The sequence below is a fragment of the Diospyros lotus genome, chromosome 8 (assembly GCF_014633365.1).
Source record: "Diospyros lotus cultivar Yz01 chromosome 8, ASM1463336v1, whole genome shotgun sequence".
NCBI lineage: Eukaryota > Viridiplantae > Streptophyta > Magnoliopsida > Ericales > Ebenaceae > Diospyros > Diospyros lotus.
Window position 1 is genome coordinate 33,600,156 of NC_068345.1, and position 22,834 is coordinate 33,622,989.

The window sequence follows — 22,834 nt, forward strand, 5'->3', positions numbered from 1 at the left end:
ACTGAATCCTTTTCAAGCTTCCGTTGACTTCTCGGAAGTCGTCTATGACAATTTGGTATTGCAGCCTAATTAGCAGTTGCCATTTTGCTATACCGAAAACTGTTCCCGATCTGATTTCTTTTGGCACCATAAATCCTATCTCGGGGTGCTTGTTAATGTCACATCATTTTTTCTTAGCATCTCGACTGCAGGACACTCCCTCCAGTCGATTCGGTCATTCATACGGTAATAAATTACCATTATACCCTTCATTTATCCTTAAATTTCATTTTTGCATCTAAGATAATTTACCCTTGAGTCCTTTAGAATTTCTCGGGTATTACATTCACCCCTCCTTAAAGAAATTTCGGCCTCGAAATTTTCATCTGACCATTCAGATAACTAAGGCAATACACAGCTTATTACCCGAATACTTCAAATCAAACGTCCATTTGGTCCTTGACAAATATACTTCAGTTTGCATTTCTTACACGTCCGATGCTTACAAGCATACCGTGCCATTTACATAATTTCCTGTTGTGTCTCTTTACAGACGACCACATATCTTCCTACATCCTAGGCACACACATCCTACCCCGAAACTTTGAAGAATGCCATCTTGCATCTCAAAAATCATAACCCTTGGGCTAACCATAATCATCAATCACACATGCTTTTCGTATCTCATTCATCAAATCCAGCTAAACAACCAGGCTAGCGTTAAAAACAGACAATCCTTTTGGCACTATATTCATAGTCAGCAGGCCAACAAGCCTCTAACATCTAACACTCACAACTATCAACCCAAGCTATGCATCAAGCACCTCTTTGCCACACCCCGGGTGATACGAAGTAGTGTAGTCGTAGTCCTCAAGGAACTCCATCCACTGTCGCTACCTCTCGTTTAGCTCTTTCTGCGAGAACCCATATTTTAGGCTCCTCGTGGTTCGTGAGCACATCAAATGTCCCATCATTTTGGTAGTGTCTCTATAACCTCGAGAGTACATACCACATCTACTAGCTCCAGGTCATACACCGAGTAGTTTTCTTTGTGCTTGGTGTAATCCACACGTGATGATTTGGTCATGTTGCATTAACACGCAACCCGATCCCTTAAACTATCTCAAACTCTCTTTGCACCCGGCAGGTTATTCTCATTAGACTCTTCCCACGATTCCTATTATAGGCATAACTATTCCAAAGTGTCCAATCACAACCTTCTAACAACAGCTTGACAAAACACCTTATTTGAAATATCTTAGCATTCTATTTCGAAATCTGGTTCGATAAAATTTCATTTCGAACCCTACATTGTTCCATGTTTTGAAACATAGGGTCGGGACTATAAATACCCGAAGAGCCTCGAACTCAACTTTTACGTGTCCGGATAATTTTTTTCTTCTTTCCAAAATCTCCAGAACAATAAAATATTTTTTTCCCATAAAGAAAATTATTTTTCTTTTCTTTTTTTTTCCTTTTCTTTTTTTTTTCTTTTTCTTATTTTCTCCTTTCTTCCCATTCTTTCTTCTTCTCCTTCTTCTTCTTCTTCCTTCCTTCTTTCTTCTGCAACGCACCAACCCTACGCGAGAACCATCGTCGCCGCCTTCCAGCGTCGCTGCCACCCCCGAAAGCCGCCGCCGCCCCCTCCGTGACTGCTTCCATCGCCTGCTTCGCCATCGACCGTGAGCCATCGTGCGCTTCTCTATGCCCCAGCCGCCGATCGCAGCTCCTCCTCGCCATCATCGCCGGCCCAATCGGCCCTCGCGCTGGCCAGATCCGGTACGCTGCCGTCGTCGCTTGCTCCACCGCGCAGCTGCCAGCCATCGCCAGGTCTCCCTCGGCCGCCACCGCGCCATTGCCGTCCTCGTCGCTACTGCCAGATCCGGGTCGATCCAACCCGACTCGATCCGCTTCAGGTTTGACCCATCCCTGTTTCGATCTATTAGATCTAACCCATATCTATTCCGACCCATATCTGATTTGTTTAGATTTAGCCAGAACCTAGATCTATTATGCCAACTTTCGACCCATTTCGATGTGGTGCATGCCGAGTTTTGAGGAGACAGTGTTCTCCACACTGTATCTTTGCTCCTTATTTCTGTCATGAGGAAGGATTCGCTCACTTGGCTGCCATCCACAACATTTTTGGTGCCAGAATTGCCTCTATCCTCCTGGCTCATCTTCTAGTAAGTGACCGGCTTGCAACTGTTATGACACTCTTATTTGAAGCTCAAGCTCGGTTTCAGGATCCTGTCTATGGCTGTGTATCTCACATTCTTGCCATTCAGCAGCAGGTTAGTGAGTTACAAGCTTATCGAGCTTATTTGCAAAATTCACTATTTGCATATTATTCTTCACATCCCCAACCTGTTCCTCAACCTGTTCAAAACCTAAGCTGGAATTTCGATTTTCCTATCATCCCAGAGGATGTCCCTCATCCCAATGTCCCAGAGACTACTCTTCCACCTTACCCTGGTGAAGCCAATAGTAGCCAGATGCCACCCCCAGATGACATCGATGAGCTGGGACCTGTTGTGTTTGGCAACTGTTGTCATCATCGGCATCATCATTAGTTTTATGGTTTCTTTTTCTTTTTTCTTTTTTTTTCCTTTGAGTAATTGTACGGCTTGCTTTCCTGTAACCGTTTGAACATATGGAATGTATATTATGTTTTGGATGCTTTAACGTTCCATTCCCTTGTCTTACCTTCGATTGTATATTGATCATCAAATATCTTAGCCTCTTGCAGCTGTTTTAATAATTTAACAAATCGAGATAAAGACATTAGCTCTTAATTATCACCTGATAATTCACGTCTTTAATCAAGTCACCCATAGCTAAGCATCCAATAACCTCAAGCTATCATTGGCAATTTCATCATTAAAAATAATTCCGTTAAATCTTCCGAGAATATATCCTAGTATTTTTCTTACAGTTTTTCACTAACCGCAAGTGCCTACACCTCATATCAATAGGCTCCTTATTTTCATAACTTGCTGACATCATTTTAATGATTGTCTAGCTATACATCTCTCAATTTACTTACCAGGGCTAGACTAACCGTCTTAGCCATATGAGAGTTCCATTCTCTAAAATTTGAAAATCTCGTATCGCTTAATCGATTTAGGTCTGCAGCTTCCCTTACTTAGACCAGTCATCCTGGCACATCTGCCATCACTTGATTTCCTCGATCCCGTCATGAAACCCTAAAGTTCCATCACGAATCCCAAGATCCTCAAGAAATTCCTCAAGAATCTCAAATCACTTTATCTCCGAAAATCCTGAATCAGATTTACGACATCTGGTTCTAATCACTTTTTGTGAACTCGATTTCCTTAACTATCATGGCTCTCAATCTACCATTCATCAATTTCACCTTATCGAGTTGACTACCGACAACTCTACCTGATTCCTTAGACACACTGAACCATAGTCACGACCGTTGTTGACTAGGGGTCCTTATCATTTCTTTTTCGGTCGATACGACCGATCAATTAATTCTTTCTTTTTTGGTACCCGATCTCTACCTTGAACTGAGGTTGCCATCTCACAACTCAAGGTTTTAGACTAGCCTTGCTTCACTACCTGAAATCTTATTTACCAAGAATCCACTAACTCTCGCATTTCGTTCTTCAGATCCAGTTGACTATCGGCACCCGACCATTAAATTAGTTCTTCCTATGCACTACATTTACCGTCAACCAGCACACAAGCTGTCATCATCACCCTGATCACATAGTAAGCTTAGCCCTACATCATACGTTGACCTTCACATGGGTACGTCCTGGGTGAAAACTGCACGGTCTTGTTATAGCCCTCCTAGAGCTATCATTCCTTGTCGTTGCCATGAGTCCAACTCATTCTGCAAGAATATTCATTCTAGGCCCTCGAGCCTCCCATTTCTTGTCGTGTCATCATTCCCAAAGGTGACCACGAACCTCGATGTAATCCTTTAAATAGGACACTCGGTCCATATTCAACTCATCTTACCTTAGGTTAATTTCCTAGGCTTCCGGCCTCGGTCAACAGTAACTAGTGATACATCTCGCATCTTAGACCTTTGGAAGTTGGAATTCTCCACAAGGTACAAACCCTACTGTGTTACCCCAATTTTTCAGCATTTGATCATCTCCTCGGCAGTTCACTAAGCAACTTAGACCCTGGGTCCCAGACCCATACCGTAAGACAGTTTACACGCTTCCCCGGTACGTTGATCATAAGCTCATTACAAGCCTTCTGCCTTGGTCCCTAAATCCAGATCTGTCACTGTGAACACCCAACCAGCTGTGTCGCCACGCTGCTAGGGTTTCTTTATCTCGTCTTCGCAAGTCACATTGGTTGCACCACCTTCAGTTCATTAATTGACGCGCTCACATGCCATCATTTGGCCATATTTGGCCTCTTGTTCGATCCAATCCACTGAATCCCTTATCCTTACATCATATTTTCGAGATGCTAAATGATCCTCGAAAATCCTTATCCTTCGATCCTTAATCTTGACAACTAGGCCATCAGACTAATCTTGCACTAGCTTCTATCAGGCATTTTACTATTCACCAGGAATAGTAGTCGTCTACTGAAATAGTGTCTGCTCGTGAATAGTACACCAGGTAAGTTCTCAAGAAAGAGAGGTGGGTCACAAACGGACACACTTAAGTACCAAGTCTTTCCTTAGCCAGAACTTTCCTAGACATGCACTTCCACTACACAACACTTATCCAGTAACCGTCAATACCCAAATCTTACGGTGGCTTTGCTTATCTAGCCACGTGCGACCTTTTCCTTAGGTTCGCTCTAATATCGACCATACTAGAGTCACTCAAGGCTCAGACATTTCCTATGTCTTTAACAATTATGCTCTGATACTAACTGTAATGCCTTGCTTTTCCGAGTGTTAAATAACTTAGGAATTTCGAGAATATATATATATTTTTTTTATAAACTATCTCCCGACAATCCCGTTTTACCTTCTCAACACACTAAATAAGAATCAATAAGTTAAGACAGGTAATCATCATAACCGCGGAAGCTTAAAATCGAAACCTGATATGGTACATAATCAATTCACTTATATTATATCATAAAGAATTCGTACCATATATTACATCATATCTTTAACAGCCTTAATACATGAAAAATCTATAATATTCTAACAAGACTAATCATCAATAAAATATCAGCTAAAACATCTCCGAGATAGCTTGCTGAATCATCGGCCACGCCATTACGTGCCGTCATATCTCAACCTGCTCCTTGCCCTAACTGCAAGTCTAAAACTGGAACGTAGAATATTCCAGAGGCATAACCCATTAGAAGATGAAACTTCTAGTGAGGGTCCAAAATATATATATATATACGAATGCATGATGCAAGACATAATTGCCCTGGGGAATTACGGCTAGCTCGGCACGGAATCCTAGGCAAATCTCGAACCTCTACAAGATAAGCCTAACGTTATTCCATCATTGCCCTAGGGGAATTACGGCTACACTCTGGGGCGACATCTCATTCCTATGCACAAATATCAATGTAACAATAATATCGTGTCATGCAACTTTCACAACTTTCCATGCAATATGCCAAAATGAATATTACATTTATAACAACATGCGTATATAACAAACGTATCATGAATATAAGTTCTTGTGAGAAAATCACTCGCAATATCATCGTTAGGATAGGGAAACTCACAAAACCATATTTTGGATAAAATTACTCACCTTTAGCACAAGTTCGAACTTCCTCGAAAAACGTGCATCACCTCAATTTTCGTGTCAACTCTCAAAAGTTGTACCAATCACATCATCTCGATTACCTCAACATAAAAAATGACATTTATTACTAAATATCCTCAATATTCCATTTATTTCCTATTTTCCTTCATTTTCTTTCATTTTTCCTTCTGAAAATCCCAATAAATACATCGAGATTATTTTCTCAAATCTATCTTCACAACAATTCATAATAGACTTTAAAATTCAAGGAAAAAATACTGGACTTACCCGGATGGTGCGTTTTCACGCAAAACGAGGCACTTTGATGCTAGAATCGAGACTTATAGAACTCTAAATTCAAATATTTTTTTACAGTACCTAGATCTCGATTTTAGAGAAATTTAGAAATTTTTTTCATAATTTTTGGAGCCCGGACGGGCCCACACTCGCCCAAACAAGGTGCTCCACACGCCCCCACTTGCGGGGCCCAGCTGGCGCGTGTGCCCCACGCGCCGATCTTCTTCAACATCCAGCTAGCCGGATTGGTGCGCTGTCTTCGGTTTAATGGCCATATCTCCTTTATCTGACCTCCGATTGACCCCCCCCCCCCGTTTGACCCTATGGCTTCCTCTTTTCATCCTCTACAAGATGATACCAAAAAATCCCACAAATAGAGCCATTTTCAGACTGCTCGAAGCTATTTTCCGGCGAAGCTCGTTTTTTCGACGAAGCTCCATATCTCCTTCATCTCTCAACGAAAATTGCTCAAACTTCACAGGAATGATCCTCTGGACATGGGGAACAAAAGCCCCTTATCCGTTGCTCTCAATTTTTGCCCAAACTCTCGGATCTGAGAGTTTAATTTTTCACTCTATTCGACTAATTCAAAAACCTCTATTTATAGGCAACCCCGACCCTCCAAATGCTCGTGGTTGGTCGATCCAACCTCCCTGAGGCTTCTACCTACCCCAGATTAGTCCAAAAACGCCACCAAACATGGATTCAAGGTATTGGAATTTCATCCACAAAACGGCCAAAAATCATGCAAAATTGGTCATCATCTTGGCCAATGTCGGCCTAAGCTCGACCCAAGAGCATCCTAGGCCACTTTCATTGAGTCTCTCACCACCGAATTCGGTGATGGGAGGTGGTAGAGAAAGCTTGGTCGGCCATGGCAGATTTGCTCCATCTTCAACTTTTGAAAATTGCACTTTGACCTCTATCTTTTCTCATTTGAACTTTTGGTCTTTTCCTTGAAGCCCCGAAGCTTCCCAATATTGCCATTGCGACCTATAAGTTCTATACTTTTCATTGCATCCCCGAAGATTCCGAAAAAATATCATTTCGACCTCCCTCCGGCAAAATTAAGAAATTACTCTTAGGCCCGAATCTTTATTTTGGCCCTAAACCTCTTCGTTTCTTCCTGAAACCACTGAAGGGTTGTTCCTTATGAAAGACCGAAGCCTCTTCAAGCTTTCATTGACTTCTCGGAAGTCGTTTATAACAATTCGGTATTGCAGCCTGATAAGGCTCAATTATATATATATTTTTATCTAATTTTTATCTTGACCTTGTGTTAATTTTCCTACATAAATGTGTATTTATATGGATTTTATATTATTTCGATCTCTTTTTGTAGGAACTCGGCAAAGGAAATTAATTTGAAGATTTGGGCGTAAAAAGAAAAAATATATATATATATATATTATAAAATTGATTTTAAAATAAATAAATAAATAAATAAATATTTTAAATAATTAAAGTTATAATATAATTAAAGTTATTATATTTAACAGTATATTAAATATTATATATGTTATTTTGTATATTATATTATATTATATATTGAATTATAATATTTATATATATATATCATTACAGTGACGTGAATGTGAGTGTGTGGTTTGTGTGTGTGTTTATATAATAATATATTAATAAAATAAAAAGGAGAATGGGATTGAAGCTAGGGCATCCGTGCATCTCCTATATATATATATATATATATATTATTATATTGGATTAGGGAGAAAAGGAATTGAAGAGGGGACTTTCTGTGGCACAGTGAGAAATTGAAATGAATGAGGGCTGACCGTGCACACGATTGAATGGAATTGGAGGAGGTGTGGAAGCAGCGCACAGAGAGGAATTAAGAGGGCTTCTGGACGCTGGATTTTGGAGATTAAATCAGAAGGAGGGCTCCTGCGGTACACATCAAAATGAAGATTGAAGTCGCGCACAGTGAAGGAAAAGAGGAAACGGTAGATTGGAAGCGGGCGGCGCAAGAAGCCACGCACACACATGCTGACCCAGATCTGTTTTAGATCTGGGCAGGAAGTTTCTTCTCTGTTTCTTCAATTTTTTGTTTTTATTTTTATGTTAATAATGTCTAGTTAATTTATTTTAACTAGGGTTTGGATGGATTTTAATTCTGGAATTATGTGAGTATTTGTTTGGTTCGATTCAAAACTCGATTATTATTTGCATGAGGAATTTATATTGTTGCATTTAATGCTTTAAAAGATTGGCCACCTTTTAATGATTTAATGATTTATGCATGACTAACTAAAGGATTGTTATAAATTAGATCCATAGGCAATATAAATCACATGTTTGACTATGAGATCGAAAGATGATTAGCTCATGTGTGAGAATCGAGGAAGCTTAGTGAGTCAAATCCCCTTCCGAGATTAGAGGTTTCCAAAGAACTTGATGCTTATTTATTTTGTTGATATCTGCTCAGAAATCTGACAGTGAAATTGAATTAATAAAGGATTAATATGACTTGAGAAAACTTATTAATTAATTAAGGGAAATCCACCATCACATGCAAATAATTATAAAATATTGTAAAGGTATTTGTGATTTTGAATCGGGTTGAATAAATAATTACATAACCCAGATTAAATGAAATCTAAACCCTAATGCACTCATTAATTAATTTTTCTCACAAAGAATCTAGTTTTCCATTTATTTTTCTTTTTATTCATCAATTAATTAATTGGTTCAACTTAGGTTAATTTAGAATCGTTTTGGTATTGTGATCTAGTTCTCGTGGGATCGACATCTTTTCATCACTATACGCATATTTGACTAGGGTACACTTGCCTGAATTAATTATGCTTAAATCACACATCACAGCCTAATTAGCAGTTGCTATTTTGCTATACCGAAAACTGTTCCCGATCCGATTTCTTTTGGCACCATAAATCCTATCTCGGGGTGCTTGTTAATGTCACATCATTTTTCCTTGACATCTCGACTGCAGGACACTCCCTCCAGTCAATTCGGTCATTCATACGGTAATAAATTACCATTATACCTTTCATTTATCCTTAAATTTCATTTTTGCTCCTAAGATAATTTACCCTTGAGTCCTTTAGAATTTCTCGAGTATTACAGTCTAAGTGCAATTAAAAGTTTGGGATAAAGTGTAATTCTTGAAACCTTTTTACTAAGGGCATTTGAGAAATTCAGGAAAAGCCTCATAATGACTTTAGAGATAAGGATGAAGTCTCATGATGACGTTAGAGATAAGATGAAGGCTCATGATGACTTTGAGGATAAGATTTGATTGGATATGATTTAATATGGATAAAGATTTGATTTGAATAAGATTTGAATCGGATAACAATGATTGCATAAAATCTTAGAAGATTTAGAATAATTACAGAATATCTTAGAAGATTTAGAATGATTGTAGAAAATCTTAGAAGATTTAGAATGGTTACAGAAGATTTGTTAATGATTATATAATATCTTGGAAGATTTAGAATGATTGCAGAATATCTTAGAAGATTTGTTAATGATTATATAATATCTTGGAAGATTTAGAATGATTGCAGAATATCTTAGAAGATTTGGTAATGATTATATAATATCTTGGAAGATTTACAATGATTGCAGAAGATCTTATAAGATTTGGAATGATTGAAAAAGATTTTGGAAGATTCAAAATTATTGCAAAATATGTGTTTCTTGGTGGCTAAGTTTCCAAAACCTATAAATAGGGGTTCATGGCCAAAGGTTTCTCATTCGAAATTGTGAGAAGTTCGTACTATACAAGAGTGCTTCGGGTTTAGTGGAAAGTGGCCTTTTTAAGCATACGCAAAGTATCACACGCACAGAACACTTGAGCAGCACGTGAAGGCATGTAAGGAAGTGGTTTGGTCAAAAGACTTGAGGAGTTGCACAAAAGTCTAGGTTCGACACAAGGTTTGAGGTGTTCTGAGTTTCGTTCAAGGTGAGTGTTTGCCCCCAAAACTTGATTTATTGTGCTTGTTTTATCTGAACATGTGGAGATTTCATGCAAAATAGTTTTGTGCATTGAAATGGTAACCGGTGACGGTTGGTTTATGAGGGAGGTTCGTCCCTAAATGTTTTGAAATTATGCATTGCATTTTATAAAATTGTTGTTTATATGATACATTAAATTGTGAAATGTGGCATTGTCTTGAGTTTTGTGTGTACGTATGGAATGTCAGTCTCGGATGTTATCTGGATAGTGTAACCATAATTCTCCAAGGGCGTGACGGAATAATAGAGGTATCTGATGCTGGTGTGCATGTCAGGATAGCTACCTTGGTTTCCATGCCAGACCGTTTAGTCAGGGAAGTTGCACTATGATGACTAGGTGGTTCATACCGTGTTGTTCATGTGGGATGTTAGCCTAGGATGTTATTTGGATAGTGTAGCCGTAATTTTTCAAGGGCATGACGGAATAATAGGGGTATCTAATGCTGGTGAGCATGTCAGGATAGCCGCCTTGATTTCTGTGCCAGGCTGTTTGGCTAGGAAAGTTGCACTAGGATGACAAGGTGATCCATGTGAAATTTTGGAGTTGGGATTGTATGATGGTTCCTGGATGCTTAAGGTGAGAACGTAATCTGGTGAGATGCGTTGGCAGCCCCATTTAAGCTAGAATCACGTCGCGTCGTCTTGTCGTCGAGTCGATATGGTGGCATAGCTTTTAGAGAGATTGCTCTTTTCCCGTGGTAGGGTTAAGCGCTGGGGATTCTCTTAAGCTAGAGCTTACCGGGTGTATTGGTTTATTTCATGTCTTACATTGATTCATGAAAATGTGTTTTGAACTCTCACTTAGATGATTCATCATCTAATTTGGACTAAGTCCCTGGAATATTCAAACGTTTCAGGTGAAGGTAGCGATGCGAAAGGAAAAGGAATTGCCGAGAAGTGACGGCGATTAGTTAATAGCTTGTAATATGTCGCTTTCAATAATGTTGTTTAATTTGAGGACGTCTTGTAAATGTTGGTTTGACTTTATATTATAAATAAAGTGGTTTTGGTTATGACCTGTTAAGGTTTCGATCTAGCTTCTGCATTTATGTTGGTGAACCTGTCTTAGTTTATTGATGGTTTATAGTTGATATACTGAGAAGGTGTAACAGGATCTTCGGGGAATGGTTTTTGTGATGGGTTTTTATTTGGAAAAAAAATTATATCCCCGGAATCTTACGTTACGTAACACCCTTCTGGGAGAGCAGGGTGTTACACCCCTCTTGGGTGTCTATTATTTCTCACAACCCCTTAGTAAACGGATCAGCTAGGTTATCTTTTGATTTCACAAAATCAACTAATATAGTTCCATAAGAGAGCAACTACTTAACGATATTATGTCTGCGATCAATATGTCGTGACTTACTGTTATACACAAAATTTTGTGCCCTAGCTATAGCTACTTGGCTATCGCAATGAATGCATATTGCGAGCACCGATTTTGGTCATACTAAAATATCTTCTACGAAATATCTTAACCATTCTACTTCTTCTCTGACTTTATCTAAACCTATAAACTTTGATTTCAAAGTGGAACGAGCTATACACGTTTGCTTAGAAGATTTCCAAGATCTAACACTACCATCAAGAGTAAATACATAACCACTAGTTAACTTAGATTCATCAATGTCTGAAATACAATTTGTATCACTATGTCCTTCAATGACTAGAGGATATTTTACATAATGTATTGCATTTGCATACTCTTTGGTTCTCTTCAAGTAATCTACACTATAAAAAAATCAGCATTTAACGACAGTTTGTTTTTGCATTTTGCGATGATTTTAAAAATCGTCACTAAATCAAGTGTCATGGAGCATTTAGTGGCAATTTTCAGCAACTGCTGGAGTAACCGCCGCAAATTATATTTTTTGTAACGGTTCTTAAACTGTCACAAAATAAGTGATTTAGTGGGAATTTTAGTAGCGGGTTTCAGAACCGCCGTAAAAAAAAATTCAAAAATTTTGACTTTTAGCGACGACGATTTCAAAATCGTCGTTGTTTCCTGCACCCACGTGCGAGTTGGTGACCAGGTTGCAAGCCTGATCGTCCGCGCCTAGCCTCGTTTGCAGGCACGGTCTCACGTGCTAGTACCCGCGCCTGGCCCCTGCGTACCTTGTGGCCTTATGTTCGCGTGTCACGTGGCAATGCTGGAAATGTAATTCCAGCATCCTTTCCTTCCCCAATTTTGAACTTGAGAACTCTCGTACACGCGTGCGCGTACAAAACCATCTGATTTGCGAAGCATCCTTGTTATACATTCGGGCATATAAATTATATACTAATCCAACCACCATTTTTCATAATTATATTTTATATTTTTAATATAAATTAAAAGGCATAAATTAATTGATTATTTTTTAAAAAGATAATGGAATAAATTAAAAATAAATTAATTAATTGATTAACAAATAAAAATAAGATTTTATATATTTTTTAAATATTTCTTTTTAAATTATTAAAATATTATATATTTTTTTAATTTTTAAAATTAAATTTTGTAATGAATTTTACGGGGATTTTGAAAAATGTTAAATTAATTTTATTTTTTAATTCTTTTTTAAATTTAGCGGCGGTTTCTCAAAAACTATCCCAAAATTAAATTTTGTAATGAATTTTGCAGCAATTTTGAAAAAGCGCTGTAAATATTAATTTAATTTTAATTTTTAACTATTTTTTAAATTTAGCAGCGATTTCTCAAAAACTATAGCAAATATTAATTTAATTTAATTATTTTTTTGATTTAGCGACAATTTTTTGAAAACCATTGCTAAATTTTTATTTTTTTTTAATTTTGCGATAATTTTGAAAAGCTGTAGCAAATTTTTTTTGTATTGCTAGTACTCTAAGAAAAGCACTCCAATGTTCATTACTTGGGTTGCTTGTATATCTACTTAACTTACTTCATAAGGTATGTTCGGTCTTGTATAATTCATTAAGTACATTAAGCTTCCAATTATCTAGAAATAATCTAACTCTAAGGAAGGCCCAACACTAAAACTACAAAGGTGGCTATTTCCAACACCACCAAGGTTAAACTGGAAAATCGTCGATTGTTTTTCATTGTACACAACTAGAGTTACATAATGGGGTTAAGTTACAAACTCATCCCTTCAAAAGATGAGGGATTGCATAATAAGCTATATAGAGTACATGCATCCACAAGTTATTAACAACATGGTGCAGCAGAAAGATCACATCCATGGCATGCCTGGGGTGAATTCCTAATTGGCTATGGGAGTTGGAGGGCCCTGGGGTTGGAAATAACGAATGGTGTGAGGTGGGCTATTTGAGGTGGTCTCGTGGGGTGTGAGAAACCGTCTCATGCCCCGAGTGAATACCTCAGGGATTGAGCCTCAACTGCTCATTCCTGATTCTATTAATTAGTGGTGCTTTTCGTTTGAGCCGCTGCAAACTAATTGAATGACTTTTTGTATGTTTCTCACAGACGGTGTCAATTATTGTTGTCAATATACGACAATAAATTTATTTAACGAGAAATGTCATCGTCTAACCACTTGAGTCTGCAAGAAAAAAAAATACTCAAAAGGTGCAAGAGGGTCTCTGCGCAAACACTTCAATGCTTAAGTTAAACGCTAAAGTTGCTGCAAATTGTAGAGCATAATTTACATCTGTTGGTCCTTTAGGATATGGCCACTCCGGGGTGAATTGAATGTTTAAAATTTTTGTCAATTTACTTAATTAAAATTCTTGTTATTTAATTTTAAACAAATTAAGGTTTTATAACTATGTATATGTGAGTTTGAGATTAATGAATTGCAAGCCACAAGATATAGCAAAAATAAATGAATGATGCACAAAATAATTTATAGTGATTTAGTGTCTCGATACACACCTACTCCATTCTCCTAAGATCTCAACCACCCTTAGGTTTCACTAATCTCACCAAAGTTTTCACACTATCTCACTTTGAAAACTAAATGCACTCCTAGATTACAACGAATTCTAAGAAAACCACCACCAAGGTTTTTTTCCCTACCTTACCTTAAAAAGTAAATACATCTAGATTTTAACGATTCTAGAAAATCAATACAATCCATAACAAGTTTTTATGGATACAAATATTTGTCCACAATTAGACCCAAATAAATAAGCAATTAAGCACAAATATAAGGCAATGAAATATAAATAATTAATTCAGTAATCTCGATTGGAGAAATTTATATTTGTCGTAGAAGACTTAAAATGTTTCTTTTCTTGTCTTACGGCTCTTTAATAGATGTACAATGTAGCTTCGAGAGCCTTGAATTGCTTGATTTTTTACTTGAGAGTGTTTTGGACCTTGTGGGTGCTTCGGATATGCAAAATAAATAATGAATTATCTTCAAAAAGAGTTTGGGGGTATTTATAAGCATTTGCTAAAAAACACTGTTCACAATGGTCCAATCACTATTCACAACGGTCCAATTACTGTTCTCAATGATCGGATCATTGTTTACAATGGTCAGATCACTGTTCACCGTTCATTATAGCATTTTAAAAAATATATTTTTATATAAAAAAATTTATGCATTTTAATTCAAAATAATAGTTTTGATAATACATATAATATGCCAAAATATTTTATAAATTAATCAAAAATAAATAGGTATAAAATATTATTTTTGTTAATTATCAAAACTTAATTGAAAATTAAATAAAGCAAGTTGACTCAACAATACCAATATTAGATACGTACTTTTTTTGAAATGAGTATCTATCTATCTATAAAGGAGCAAGAGTAATTTGAAGTATTCCAAGATTAGATTTATTACGGATAACGTACGTCTATCTTCACTTTTTAGAATTCTGTTAAGATTCGAATTCTTATAAATGATGTTTATTCTCGTATTTTGTAATCATTTCATAATTAGAATTATTTATAGATAATTGTTTATCATTTTCTTAGAATATTTTGAGAGATTTTCGGTTAGCGGCCACGGGGGCGAGGGCAATTGGGTCGAGCTTTTCGCGAGGCCCTCTGCTACCTTCTTTGCCGGCCTGTGAGCCATATTGGCCACTTGTCGCAGATCTCCTACGACCCTCTATTGTTACGTCGTCTCGATTAAGGTGTGTTGATCTATTTATTCATTTATTTTTTGACCTTTTTTCTCATGACGCATCAAAATGAAAAAACAAAGATCCACTTATGTTGACGACACCCTTCGGCTGCCCGGCTAGAGCTTTCTTTTGTCTCTAACGGCTCTGCTTTGTTTCTTTATTCTTGCTTGCCAACGCCACTAAGACAATACCAGGCAAGGAGGGCTCTCTCTGGCATATCATTTTGTAGTAATTGTGCCCTAATCCTAACATTGGATGATGTTTCGGCTGCAAGGACCATATTAGCTGTGCTCTGCCATTTGACACACCACTTCAGTTGCTAGCAGTGCAGCAATATGTTAGCAGCTGCCCCTTGTCGTTACCTCTATATATATATATATATATATTACACTCTCACTCTCTTATATCATTTTCCCTTAATATGTGTATGTAATAGACATAATAGACATAGTTCCTGCTGCTGCTGCCGCCCCACTTCTACTCTGAAAAATGATTCATGCACGGACCCCTACTTCTGCACTTGGCTTAGACTTTAGTAGCCATTACTTTTCACGACAAATTACGCACACTATATAAAACCATACAAATTTATTTATATGTACACTCATTTAGTAAGAGAGACATCTACCCTTCTTTACAAGGCCCTCAACTCGTAGTGGATTTCATCACATCACCGGTCAAAATGCATGCGAGTTTGGGCCGCCTGCTTCATTTGGCCCATTGCTATCATTTCTACCAAACATGTCCGATATATTTTGGGCCTTGACTGTCTCCATGGGCCTGCGTCTAGCAACTTGAAAGCTTTTAAAAACACAAGCCCAATTATTCAGACACTAGAATTTTTACGTAAAATTATGTATCATTATCTTATTATTCTAGTGATATATATATATATATATATATTTGTATACAAATCATAATTCCTTCTTATTTGTAAGCTTCTGAGCAACTGGGCATCTAATACTTTTAGGGCTGAACCTTGCTCCATCCGAGGATGTACGTAAATTATTATGATACGAAATAAAAATAAAAAAAATGATATTTTTAAAAAAATAAAAAATAAAATTGTGAAAAATATGAAATAAAAAATATAAAAATCTTTTTGTAAATATAATTTTTATATAAAAAATGATAAAAATAATAGTTATTCAGTGAAATATAAACATAAATTTCATCATCCATTCATATATATAACTTCTATACATACAATTACGGAATATATAAAATTTAAAATTTATAAAATTTCCATCAATTCATCTTCAGTCTCCTTCTCTATACTAACATTTACAAAATATATATACATACACAATACATATTTAGGAGCATGAATATACATACATACAGATGAAAAGAGAGACGAAAAGGACAATGGTGACAGATGGAACGACGGAAGATCAAGAAGACGAAAAGACAATGGTGGCAGACAAAACGACAGAAATCAAGAAGACGAAAGGACAACACTGGTTGATGGAATGATGGAAGATCTATAAAATAATAAAAGGACAACGATGGTTGACGGAATGACAGAATTGCAAGAAGATGAAAGGACGATAATGGTAGCAATAGAGCATTCAGGGTTTTGCAAAATGAAAGAAAGAAGAACAAATTTAGGGCTAAAGATTTAGTTTAGGCGACTGGACATGTTTCTGAAATGCAATTTTAATATTTTTTTAATAGCAAAACAGCCCTAAAATATTTTTAAAATTATAAAAACGACCCAAAAATGTTTTCTTTTTTGTGTTCCTTAGCATTTTGGTTTGAGAAACATTTCAGAAGCATTGAAAATACACTATTTCAATGTTTCCGGGAATCAGAAGTTGCACCACATAGTTTCATTCATTCTTAATAGAATGATCACCTCATTTTCAAGCTCACTCTTAGGTTACACTCATTGGATTAAATTGAAAATTTTTTAGCCTTATAGCTCCATTTGACAAACTTATGGGCAATCTAAGGATACACAAACAAGATACGCACACTCCACCCACGATTTGCTTACTTAAGGTTCATCTGAAACCAATGCAGCAAACAAACAAAAGGCAATCCCCGTTGAATAAGCATTACCGCAACCATCAATATGTGCAGCCTAGTGAAGATTTGGAGTTCGAATCCACCGAGAGAAGAGTAATGACAGTAAAATTTAACCACAAGTCTCAATTTCAGTAGACAGTCCACCATTATTCATATACCCTGTAATTAATTAATAAAATTACTAATGCTTGATTTATATATATTTGTAGACCTATATATATATAATATAATATCGATATAGGTGCAACACCATCATGTTACATTACCTATAATATTATTGTATCATGCATGTATGAGGGAACAGGGAGATGCTTGGATCTCAAGTCTGCCAAAAGAACCAAGCTTAAAGACTGGGTATATTGCTGAATGCTGACGATCGATGCAACAGCTTTGCTTCAAAGCAAGACCAACAAATATGGCTTATAAAATCCCCTTCATCTCTCACTTCATCTTCATCCAATATTCGACTTCCTATATATCTTTCCCCCTTAATTACAGCTGAAATGGCTCTCTCATCATCTTCCAAATTTATCTTTTCTCCACCTCCATGATCTCATCATTCCTCCTCGCCTGTTCATCTCTCGCCCGTGAATTCTCCATCGTGGGTTATTCTCCGGATGATCTGACCTCCATAGATAAGCACATTGATCTCTTCGAGTCATGGATGGCCAAACACGGCAAGGTTCACAGAAGCCTTGAAGAGAAGCTACACAGATTTGAGGTTTTCAGGGACAATCTGAAGCACATAGACTAGAGGAACAAGAAGAACGGTAACTACTGGCTTGGACTGAACGAGTTCGTGGATTTGAGCCATGAAGATTTCAAGAATATGGGACTAATAAATCATCACGTTGTACGACATGTATATATATATATATATATAGTGAATTTCGGATGTGGTGACCATCAGTGGATACCATGATGTTCCAGAGAACAAGCAGAGCCTGTTGAAGGCCCTTGCCAACCAGCCTCTAAGTGTGGCCATCGAGGCTTCTGGTAGAGATTTCCAGTTCTACAGTGGTGGTGTGTTCGATGGGCATTGCGGAAGCGAGCTGGATCATGGAGTAACGGCGGTTGGATACGGAACGAGCAGGGGATTGGACTATATAATTGTGAAGAATTCATGGGGACCCAAATGGGGAGAGAAAGGGTACATAAGGATGAAGAGAAGCACGGGCAAGCCTGAAGGTCTCTGTGGCATCAACAAGATGGCTTCTTACCCTACCAAAAAGATGTGATATATATATATATATATATAATTCCCTTTTGCTTATCCGCATCATTTGCTTTCTAATATGAAGAACACGTTGTTGTCTTCTCAATAATTTAACCACGCTTTTTGTTCCCTTCAACTGGCTATACGCTCCTGTTTGCTATCAAACAATGTTGCTGGTTGCTGACCATAATAAGAAAAGACAATACTTGCTATATATATATGCTATATATATATATAGATAAGACTCTGAGACTAGAGAAGTGAGGAGCTGTACAAGAAGGCGAAACCTATAATTAACTAGATAGAGGTAACACAAAAGCAACAGAAGATATATATATATATATATAGGGTTGGTAGGAAAGCATGCACGGTCAAGTTTTCTTCAATCAGCTCCAACTTCACGGACGAAATTAGACCCCTGGCCGGCCATGCACCAACCAGTGTTAAAACACCTCAAGAAGCAAACATTATCATTTTCACCCGTCGGCTCATCCTTCTCATTCTCCTCCAGTGATCTTCCCATGGTTTCGAACATAAACAAGTAGGTTACGACCACGCCCACGACGCACACTCCCCCTAGAACCAGCAACGCGACCAACATCGGCGTCTTTTTCAAGTCAGAGCTGTCGGCGGCGTCTTCATGCTGATGAACGGCCCATAGAATTCCCACTGCCCCGATTATTGCTCCGACCTTCCCAACCGCCCCCGAAATGCCATGACACGTGGACCGGAACCTTGCCGGAAAGAGCTCCGCCGGGACTATGAAGGTGGTGGTGTTGGGTCCGAAGTTGGAGAAGAAGAAGGTGATGCCGTAGAGGAACAGGAATCCTTTGTTTTTGATGTGGTCGTGCCAGTAGGCGGCGTAGGGGATTCCCATGGCGAACAGTGCGAGGGCCATGAAAAAGAAGCCCATCATCTGGATCTTGACTCTGCCGATGCGATCGATCAAGAAGACGGTGGCCCAGTAGCCCGGGATGGTGGAGCAAATTGCCAGCAGGGCTTGGAATTTGGCGACGTTGAAGGCGTCGCGAAAGGCATTGACGTTGTGGGGATTAATCTGCGTTTGCCTGTTGGGAAAGTACTTGCCGTAAATCTCGGCCTGGACGAGGTTGGTACTGTAGAAGACGATGTCGACGAGAAACCAGGATACGGAGCAAGAGAAGAGATCGCGGCCGTGGCGGCGGAAGAATTGTTTGGAGAAGAAGGGGTAAGATGGAGGTGGGTTTTGTGGGTATTCGGCATCCTCTGCGATTTGGCTCAGGGAAACATCTAGCACCTTCTCCATGTTCTTCGCTGCCTGAATAACATTCTGCTCCACCAACGCTGTATATCTGTAAATAAAGTGAAACTACCAGTTAAATTAGTACTCCTAACACCCTATAAATAGAAAAATTAATCAAGATCTTACACTAGAATGACATTATAATATATCAAATCTTAGACTAGTTGTTAACTATTAGTTAGTAGACACCCATTTCTTCTTCTCATTTTATATTTATAGCTAATATCTCGCCTATAGTCAGATAAAAAAACTCAAAAGTTTCTAGGATAATACTAAGCTCAATAATATAATTTCCCCTTTTATTCGGCTTCCGCTAATTATGTCTGAAATTGGAGGGTACGTTTTCAATGATACTTATATATGAAAGATAAAAGATCGATGATGCTAATTGCCAAGTCACCAACCCAATAATGGAACTCCTCTCTTTAGTTAGTTAGACAAAGGACACTAAGAAAGTGAAAAGTCAACAAAGCATGCAAGAAATCATCGGAGAGGCGCGCGAGCAAATCAAAACTAATCCATAGAATATATAGTGAATAAAATAATTAACCTGGCAGTTTCCGGCATCATCATACGCCAGTAGCACGTCAAGGCGGCCGGCAGAGCCCCAATCATGAGAATGAGCCTCCACGCCAAGTCGGCCGCCACCTTCGGAGTCTGGTTCGGCCCCGGGTTCGTCGCCGCCTCGAAGATCAAGCACACCACCATGGTGACGGTGCTGCTCACCACAATCCCCAGCCCCTGCATCGAGAACACCGCCGCTATAAACGCGCCACGCGTCCTCTTGTTTGCGAACTCCGACATGATCGTCGCCGACAGTGGGTAGTCGCCGCCGATTCCGATCCCGAGGAGGAACCGGAAGAATACTAGACTCGCCAACACGCAACCCGGCTTTGTGCATATCGAAAACCCGCACCCCAAAGAGCTCAGCACCATCAACGTCAGGGCCAGACCGTAAACCCTCCGACGGCCGAAGCAGTCGCCGAGGCGGCCGAACACCAGCTTTCCGATCACCGTGCCCAACAGAGGGATGCCCACCATTAGGGAGCTAACGAAGATGGGCGGGCCTTTTTCTTTTCCAACGTCCTGGTAGTATATGCGCGCGATCAGTCGCATGATCGGCGGAATGCAAAAGAGGTCATAGGCGTCGGTGAACATGCCCATCCCGGCGACTATAATCGCTTTGAAATGATAGTACTGCGTTTTAGCAGTGTCCAGCGCCGAAAGCACCTTCAACGCCATGGCCTTCGCTTCACTGAATGATTCTCTGGGTCAAGAGAAGATCAATTGCTCAAGTAATTAAACATATATATTCTGATACAGGCCGGGTTAGGTAGACGAAAGCTGGAGGGAGCTTCGGCTTCGTTGACTGACTAGGAGGTTGGGATGGAAAGATTATTCCATGGAAAAATACGAATCAAGACCCTTTGATGTTGCTCTCGTTTCCGATTAACTAGTATACTTTTCGTCTCATTTTATTGTATGTGGTGACAAGGACTTGCGGAGACGTTCATTCGAGGTTTTCACTTTGCTCCGTCTGGAGACAAGGCTTAGAGGGTTAATCCTGTCGGGTTTGTCGTCGCATGTTCTAGCCTTGGTTTCTCCTTCGTATATACATGAAGGCCCGATGGTTAATTAATAATTATGATATATATATACACACACATAAATCCAAACCTCCGTTGATCGAGCCACGAGTTCATCGGCGGCGCTCGTCCTGGACGGCTGTGTTGCAGTTCTTACAACAGACTCACAAGTTAATAAGTTACATAAATATGGCATATACGTTGATTGGCAAAATTTGTTCTTCTTAATCAATTTTCTTCCACCGGAGAAGAAAACTGTAATGCCGATCGAGTCGCGGTCATATATGTCAAGCTTCAAGCAACGACAAAAGATTAGGGTTGTCTTATTGGATACGGACATACTTTCATTAAATGCTGAGATGGAAAGGAAAAATCAATCGCCTGCAGGAGCCAAATGGCCACACACACACGCACATATATATATATATATATATATACACGACACCGCGTGGACCCTCGCACATGCAAGCAATGACCGCAGCTTGATGCATGACTTTTAAATGGACGAATATGAATTTTGTGTAATAAATAGAGAGCATGACATGAGAGAATGAGTAGAGTAGGCATCGAATTCTGAGATGAATGGCTTAAAAAGCTGCTGTCACTTCGTCCATTGAAAGCTCAATTAACCAACCAGCAGCAAACTACTATAGTACGTTGGGGCCTTAATTTCATTAATTCCAACTGTGCGTGTTGACCTTGTAAGTTTCTAAGAAACGTCGTCTGGTGTCTATTCTCGGATAATTAAGGAAGAGAAATAATATATATATATATATATATAGAAACAGAAAATGCCAACCAAACGAGCCTTGAATGAGAAGAATATAATATATGTCCCAATATATATATATATAGTTGTTAATTAGGTTTTAGTAAGTGAAAGAAATTTCAAAGGATGGATGAGGCTGCTGCTATATATGATTCATGTATAATTAATAAACTTAACAATATCAGCTAGCGTAGCGTATGGCGGCTCTCATCTTCATCATCATCTTGGTTTAATTGTTGGCTCTGGCAGTTGTACGTACTATTTGTATTGTTTCAGTCAAAACCCAAATCTACGGGCCGTTTAGCCTAGAGTTTGTTGGTTCGAGGGTCAAAGACCAAAATTTAATGCTCCCTATATAAATTGTTTTAAGGCAGGCAAAAACTTAACCTCACAATTTTGATAGGTTGAATTTGGAAAAGTTGAGGTCCAGAGATACAATAAACTCTACTTTTTAAATATATTTTAATTTTGTCAATAACTACAACAAATTTTAATTCCTTACATATATATATATATATCCTAATAAAACCCACCCCACATATATATATATATATATATATATACTTTTCCTTGCTTTATATTTATATTTATATAATATACATATATAGAAAATATATTTATTTTCACATTACTTTTAAATATTTTTGTAAAATAGATTTATTAATTATACATTCTTTAATCACAAATGTTGAGAAGTAAAAAAAATTAATCAAACTTTATTTAATGTTGATTGAAGGAAATAAAAAATATAGTTTTAATTGAATTTTGATTTTATATTTAAAATTATAAATTATTATAACTTATATATATATAGATAATATTCATGACTAATTTTATGTCTTCTTTTTTTTTTGTTATTTTGCTACCTTAATTCACCTCAGTTGAAATATTTACCAAACACTA

The 22,834-nt window shown here is 38.0% G+C and overlaps 2 protein-coding genes across 2 annotated transcripts in view; one reads left to right on the forward strand and one right to left on the reverse strand.

The window, feature by feature from the left end:
• LOC127807816 (cysteine protease XCP1) overlaps window positions 1-18,491 on the forward strand; it is a 40,729-nt gene extending 22,238 nt beyond the window's left edge. The window contains exon 4 of the mRNA XM_052345937.1: window positions 18,267-18,491. Within this exon, the coding sequence (XP_052201897.1) occupies window positions 18,267-18,316 (50 nt within the window). The 3' untranslated portion in view covers window positions 18,317-18,491. The remainder of the gene's footprint in view (window positions 1-18,266) is intronic.
• LOC127807815 (probable inorganic phosphate transporter 1-9) lies at window positions 18,485-21,416 on the reverse strand. The gene is made up of 3 exons (XM_052345935.1): window positions 21,254-21,416; window positions 20,127-21,180; window positions 18,485-19,625 (listed from the first exon to the last, which is right to left on the reverse strand). The coding sequence occupies exons 2-3, from the start codon at window positions 20,816-20,818 to the stop codon at window positions 18,677-18,679; spliced, it is 1,641 nt and encodes a 546-aa protein (XP_052201895.1). The 5' UTR covers window positions 20,819-21,180; window positions 21,254-21,416; the 3' UTR covers window positions 18,485-18,676.
• Window positions 21,417-22,834: the final 1,418 nt, after the last annotated feature.